The following is a 7,675-nucleotide window of genomic DNA, read 5'->3' on the forward strand; positions in this document are numbered from 1 at the left end:
TTGAAAAAATCAGGAGTAAGTCCTTCCTCCGGACAATGAAAACATTTCTTTGTAGACATTTGTTGCATTTCCTTCGCGACGTGTTCAGTAACAATCTCCATTGCCGACCAGACAAAAGATCCATCCCTTGAGACAGTCCTGTTAGATTTCCAAAGGCCCATCACCCTCGCTGGACCACCTTTGCTTTCGAATAAGCCAACCCTGTGCTTGACGAAGGGATCGTTTGAGTTGAACGCTAACTCAAGGAAAGTCGACAGTGACATCTTTTCATTATTTAGTATCTGGAAGATCTCGCGAACAGCTTTCCCGCGCTTTTTATCGTTTGAAGAGTTTTCGTTGATAAAGTCATGAAAAACATGTTTGATGGTCTATTTTCTAACATAGAAAGAGATCGGTTTAGTTACCTCTTGTTTAAAGCCTGAAACCTTATCAACGATTGACGAAGTACATCCGGTTTAACATTTACCTGAGATTGAGACTTGAGATAAATATCAAGTGAGGATTTGGAAGAAGTGAAGAGCTTTTGCTGAGGAAATTAGGGGATAGGGAAGTAAGTGAAGGTAAGATGTGGGTTTGACATACCATGCCCATGGGTATTTATTCATTTTTCGTCCAGGGGCTTCCAAGGGATGCTTAATGAACGCTGAAATGGCAGAAGGTGGGATTATATGAGATTTCGATTCTGATCATTGATGATAGGCTGTCGTTATTGTTGCCCTTTTTTTTTTTTTGTTATGTTTCTTTTCTTATACTTTTTATATTTTCTTTTTTCTTGTTTCCTTCTTTATTATTATTTTTCTTTTTTTTTTTTTTTATTATTTTCTTTGTCACACCGCCGCCGCCCGCATTTCCATCATTACTCGATCGTATACAGGGTAAGCCTGATATCGAGAAGAGCCTGCGCCTACTCAAGCGTCAGCGGATGGAGACTAGAGAGGACCGGGGCTTTTATATCCAGCAGTATGCCAAAGCAAGTCCTCAAGCAAGTGATGGCAATCTGTTTTTGCTGATGGACAAGGTGAAAAAATTCCTGGACAGCGACCAGAAAGTGCTACTTGTGCAAGGTGATTCAGGGGCAGGCAAGTCGACATTCAACCACGCTCTTGAATCCACTCTGTGGGAAGTGTATCAAAAGAAACATGGTCGGATCCCATTGCTCATCAATCTACCATTAATCGATAATCCTGCAAAGGACATGATCGTAAAGCAGCTGCAAACATACGGCTTCACAGGGGCACAGATTAAGGAGCTGAAGAAGACACGGTCATTCCTCTTGCTTTGTGATGGATACGATGAGACCATGCAGACCAACAACCTGTATGTCGCCAACCGTCTTAACCAACCTGGCGAATGGATGTGTTAGATGGTGATCAATTGTCGTAGTGAGTACCTTGGAGTAGACTATCGGGATCGCTTCCAGCCTATGGACCGTAACCACCAAGCAGATTCTGGATTATTCCAGGAAGCTATGATTGCACCATTTTCTGAGGCTCAGATCGATGAGTACACTGAACAATATGTCAGTGTCATGGACCTAATGTGGAGCGTGGATGACTATCAGCGAGCGTTTGCGGTAGTCCCTAGTCTGCGCGATCTTGTGAAGAATCCATTCATACTCTCACTCTCGTTGGAAGTGTTGCCGCGGATGGTAGATCCGCATCAAGATAGCACTAAAACTCTGATCAAGCGCATCACACTGTATGACAAATTTGTTGAGCTGTGGCTCGAGCGAGGCAAGAAGCGACTAAGCGAGATAGTAGTATCAGAGGATAAGAGGATGTTCCGGACATTGTGTGATGAAGGGTTTGCACTGAATGGGATCAGATATTTGGCAGATCTGGCTGTGGCAATCTACAAACACCAAGATGGCAATCCGGTGGTGGAATACACCCCATCCAAGGACAAGGGTACATGGAAAGAGGAGCACTTTAGCAGGGAGAGCAGGAAGAACCTCCTCCGAGAAGCATCACCTCTGAACCGCACAGGTAGCCAATATCGGTTTGTCCATCGGTCTATACTGGAGTACTGTGTAGTGCGAGCGATGTTCGAGCCACAGAAAGAGATGAGGGTGATTGCAAGTGATAGAGAAGCGCCAGCGGCACCAAGTTGTCGTAGAGGGAGTACCAGCTCCGTATACAGTTTTGAGGCGGAAGGGGGCAATATGGTTGAGCAAGATAATGATTCAATGGATCCTGATGAAGCCTCACCATTAGTGTGGAGAAGCTTTGTAAACGAGCCATCTATTCTCCAGTTCCTTGTAGACCGTATCCAACTGGAAGCAAAGTTCAAAAAGCAATTGTATGAGTATGTAGAACTCTCAAAGAGCGATAGCAAGTGGCGAACAGCAGCAGCCAATGCAATGACAATCTTGGTTCGAGCAAGAGAATCCTTCATCGGAGCAGACTTACGAGGCATCCAGATCCCAGGAACCGACCTTAGCCATGGGCTTATAGATTGAGGAGCCCCACGAGCCTTTTCAGCGCCGTAGTATACTCGCCAAGTGGTGGTCATCTCGCCACAACTAGCGTGGATGGGTCAGTGCATGTGTGGGAAGCCAGATCTGGCATGGGAACAGATTGCAAGTGGAGGTAAAGACAAGACAGTACAGCTATGGGATGCTGCATCAGGAGAATTAATACAGGAGCTTCAGGACTGTGAGTCCGAAGTTGAACGAATCATATATTCGCCTGACAGTCAGGAATTCATCATTTATGACGACAATTCCCACTTGCTGAGCGTGTGGGATGCTTGGTCTGAGCAGAGGGTTTGGCTCTTGGAGCATAAGAAGCCTGTCAGGGGTGTCCAATACTCTCCTTGTGGGAAATTCGCCACTTCACTTACCACGTTCAGGGCATATCAGTGGAACATGCAGACAAGAGAGGTCATCCATACTATTATAGGCAATTCTGGTTTTGGCTATGAAATAAGATATTCACCAAATGGGGAACAGATAGCCATTTGTTGTTACGGCAGAAGAGTGCAACTTTGGGATACCCAATCCGGACAACTGATCAACCCATTACATGGCCACACTAATTTTGTATTCCGTATAGCATATTCACCCAATGGCCACCAGATTGCGTCGTTTAGCCGAGATGGAACGATACGTCTGTGGGACACACAATCACAACAGTCTAGCCATGGCTCATATGGGTATACAGAACCAGTCTTCCGAGCAAAGTTTTTAGGGGATGGACAACATATCGCATCATTCAGTTTGGATTATACAGTTCGTGTGTTGGACAGTCGAACAGGGAAATGTATCCATACTTTACAACAGTCTACATGGGACATCAGGTATTCATCTGATGGTCAGCTTGCCTATCGTGGCAAAGGGAATGACCCATACATTTACCTTTTGGATACTCAATCAGGCAAGGTTGCTCATGCTGTGAAACCACCAAATTCGGGTGATAGCATCAGCGGCTTTGTTATTTCATCCATTGACCATCAAATTGCCTGTTGCTACTCTAATGGAGATGTGAGTATGTGGAACACGCAAACGGGACAACTCATACGCACTCTACAAGGAAATGGCAGTAGAATGAAGCAAATGTTATTCTCGCCTAATGGCCGCCAAATTGCTTTATATGATGAAGACAAGAGGATCAGAGTCTGGGCGACACATTCAGGAGATCCACTGTATGAGTTAGAGGATCTGGACTTGACTGCCTTGTTTGGCGAGAAATATTGCGTTTACTCACATGATAGCCAGAAGATAGCATTCATCCAGGACAAAAAGGTGCAGCTACGGACTGCAGATACAGGAGAGATCTATTTCGAAATAGATTTCAAGGAGGCTCAGAGAGTGATTGCATTTTCACCATCCAGTCGACAGATGGTTGTTGGAAGTGATGAAGGGAAAATCAGTGTAGTGGATACTGAATCAGGGAACGTGTTACATGTACTTGAAGGCCACACTGAGAGTATACATGACATGTCTTTTTCTTGTGATGGCCAGTATATTGCCTCTGCCAGCATGGATATGGCTATACGACTGTGGGATGCAGAGTCAGCCAAGTGCCTAATAGTATCCCATTTGTCGGGACATATGTTTGAACTCTTGACTGGAATGTTTCTGAAGAAGGTTACTTTCTAGCACTGGCTCTGTTCGTATGTGGCAGATCAGCAAAGAGGAGGATGGCCAGTGTTATGCCCGCCTGAGATGGAGCACGGAGCCAACAGGTCTTCATGCTAGCAGTGCAAGGATTCAAGGTGTTTCTGGCTTGAGTGAAACGAATAGAAAACTGTTGGAGCAACATGGAGCTGTTGGCAATATAATACAGTGTTCGATCTTCCAAGAGGCAGGTCAGGAGAAGACAATGAGCTCCGCATCAACCAAGTTTAAAATACCAGAAAGCGATGGTTTGGATACAAACGCAATGAATAGTAATCCCAGAACAAGACCATTGATTGCTAAAAGTAAAGTTGCTAAAGGGCATCGATTCGTTTGCAGCAAATGTAGTGAATGTAGCGAGTATGAGCCTGTGCATTTTATTCTGAACTGCAGTTCTACTAGTCAGCATTATTGGAAGGAGAGTATCCACGTGGATTTAGCACAGCGAACATCCCAATTTTTCTTTTTTCCTTGTTCTCTTAATAAAGGGTTAATGGATCAACCTGTTAGGAGGCATTTCCTGGTCGTGTTGCCATGCCTTAACCGGCCATACAAACATCTCATGAAATGTTTTTTCTTTGTACTCCCCCAAATGGACAGAATAATTAAAAGCCTGGTGTGTGTGTGTGTATGTGTCCCTGCAAGCTATGATGCACATATTGTAATACTTGTCATTAATTCCCCTCTTTTACTCTATTTGCTGAAATGCAGAGAATTGTCGTTTGTAACAGAATCATTTCTAGAATTGAATAGCGCGTTCCAACTTGATCTGATGTGGATGGATATTTAGTAAATTAAAGAAATTCTGGACCTGAATCCCCCTTTGTTTTTTTTTTTTTTTAATTTCTTTCTTCAGGACCGATGAATACTTGGAATCTATGACAAATTCTTGTTATCATGCGGCATAATGAATATCTGTAGAGAAGTAGAGAATGTACACATATATATAAAGCATTTTCTTTTTTTTTACCAACACCTCTTCTTTATTATAATAATATTAATAATATTAATTTTTTTTTTTTTTTTTTTTTGTAAAGAAACTCAAAGACCTTCCTTTTAAAAAAAAAAAAAAAAAAAAATGGTTTCGTCCTTGCTAAGCTTTATAGCTTTGAGTCTTATCCTCTTAATATTCCCTTCACCAAGTTCTTCAGCAAATGTAAAACCGGCGATTACTACAGATGGTATGGCCATTATCAAAAGTGCGAGCTTTATTGAGCCGCTCCTACACCGAGTTGATCTTGAAAAAGCCAAGGCACAGAAAAGAGACAGTATCTTTGTTGAAGATAGAAATAATGATGGAAAAAGGAACTGCAGTTCTTTTTTATTCTTTATTATTATTATTATTATTATTATTATTATTATTATTATTATTTTGTCTATAGTATTTTTTTTTTTTTTTTTTTTTTTTAAAAAAAAAAAAAAAAAAAAAAAAAAAGGTCAGAAGCTTAATCTCGTCACTTTTTCTTCACGATCTTATTAGATATAAGCCAGCTTCTGTCACTAAAGGCGGATACAGGTCTCACAGAGCTTGAAAACTGGATCGAGAGCAAGGTGGATGAACAAGCAGTAAAGTATCAAGATGATCTCATCAAGGTTATGACCAATCTCCTCAATAATTCAGAGGCTGCTCAATACCTTGATGTACTTGTGAAAATGGCTAGTTCATCCGACAACCAAAAAGAACAGCAGCAACAAATAAAACGTAGGTTTATCCAGTCATCATCTAAAGAGCAGCAGCAAGGGGATCAAGAAGAAAGCTTTGAAAGCAGTTCAGTACCCAAGTCAAGAATAGCATCTAAAACATCGTCCGGACAACAGGACCATCAACCACTCTTAAAACGGGCTCCTAATCAAGACATGAACATGACCGCCGCAACTATGAATTCGCTTATGGAGCCATTTATCCTTCAATTACGACGAGATATCCGAAATATCCTCATTTGGCTCTGCGCTGGCGCTCCCGGTTCCAAGATTGATGGAAAAGTTTATGGAGATGATGAGTTTTCAAGACGAGCAACAAAGGCGGACATCACGGCCATCAGACATCCTAAAGGAGCTCATTATCTTGCTGACATTATTGACCCAAACACTTCCACGTTGATCTTGGCATGCCTCAAGAGTTATTATCAGGATTTTGGAGAGCAATTGTATTCTTTGGCAATAGAGCGATCTCAACAAGCCAAGGAGGCGATATTGTCCAAGTTACAAGAGTTGACAGGAGTTCCAAAGTTCCTTCTTCCGTTCTCTATAGAGAAGATGCTTGGACAATCAGAAGGATTAAAGAATATACTTCCGATAATAAGCCAGAGTTTGCAGCTAACTGAACAAGCACCAGGTGTAGTGAGAGAAGAAACAGAAGCAGAAGGAGGGGCCTTGCATTCAAAACAGTTAAACAAGGCAGGCAGTTCCGATGATGGCCGTGTAGATGACAGTGGTAATGACAACGCCACTGAGGGCAATAGCGATGCTCAGAAACCATCAGAGGCGCTTAATTGGGTAGTCGATAATGTATTGAACGAGTTCAGGAAGACTTTTGTGGAGACCACTCAAGAGCAAGAAGGAGACCAAACGGAAGAAGTGAAAACGGACAAGGCATCGGAAGATGGAGCGGATGCTGATGCTGATACTGATGCCGTTGCTGATGTTGATGCTGATGTGGATAAAGCCGAGAATGTTGATGCCAAGGAAGGAGGGCCTTCACGTGGAAGGAAACCTTCTGAGCCACGACAACGTGGTAGTGGTGGTAGATCTGCGCAACATGACAACAAGGACAAGGACAACGACAAAGTGGAGGCTTTGGGAAAGGAGCGTCTGCAGATTCCTTCGGTAGAATGGGTCCCTGAATTCCTTTCTTCTCCTTTTTCTTCTTCTCCAAAGGAAGGAAAGAAAGGGAAAGGCCATGCCAGGTGCGGCTGGATCCAAGATCGGCTTGGCTAAAAATGGGGTAGTCATCCTCACCCTCCTCTTCTTCTCTTCCTTTTTCTTCCTCATCAAAAATCGTCCATGTGCAAATGAAAGTTCGTTACAAATTTACAATAAATAAAAAAAAAAAAAAAAAAAAACCAAACTGGTCTCCCTCATGTGTTTGTGTTTTTTGTGCTCTTTTTTTTTTTTTTTTTTTTTTTTTTTGAATCTCAATTGACAGCTGCCGTGCTGTGCACATTTTTCAATCGGTAGGTTTGTCTGTCTAGAAAAAAGTCCATTAGCTTCAAGCTTTACATCGGATTAGATGAGTAAAGGAAATAAAAATACAAAATCCTAAGGACAAAGGACAAAGAACAATGCATGCACAGAGGAAATATGGATTGTAGTCATTACGATAAAAATAAGAGAACGCATCAGCTGATTTATTGTTATCAGATCTTGAGGGCAGATCATCTTTCCAAAAGGTGAAGGGCTTGGTTGACCTACGGAAACTCTTGTTTGTTTTATCAGATCCACCCAATCAAAACAAAGCCATCTCTATCCTTTTTTTTTTTTTTTTTTTTTTGGTTGTCATATTGATAGCCATCGGTTGTATGTATAAATATGCATAGATATATATACATGTATGTATCA

At 42.0% G+C, this 7,675-nt stretch overlaps 1 protein-coding gene across 1 annotated transcript; it reads left to right on the plus strand.

Moving 5' to 3' along the window:
* Positions 1-2,542: 2,542 nt before the first annotated feature.
* BCR41DRAFT_418618 (hypothetical protein) lies at positions 2,543-7,141 on the plus strand (the record flags this gene model as incomplete). Its single annotated transcript, XM_022029649.1, has 3 exons — positions 2,543-4,030; positions 4,125-4,422; positions 5,598-7,141. The coding sequence occupies 3 exons, from the start codon at positions 2,543-2,545 to the stop codon at positions 7,052-7,054; spliced, it is 3,243 nt and encodes a 1,080-aa protein (XP_021886258.1). The 3' UTR covers positions 7,055-7,141.
* Between the last annotated feature and the right edge of the window lie 534 nt (positions 7,142-7,675).

The sequence above is a fragment of the Lobosporangium transversale genome (assembly GCF_002105155.1).
Source record: "Lobosporangium transversale strain NRRL 3116 chromosome Unknown BCR41scaffold_2, whole genome shotgun sequence".
Classification (NCBI taxonomy): Eukaryota; Fungi; Mortierellomycota; class Mortierellomycetes; order Mortierellales; family Mortierellaceae; genus Lobosporangium; species Lobosporangium transversale.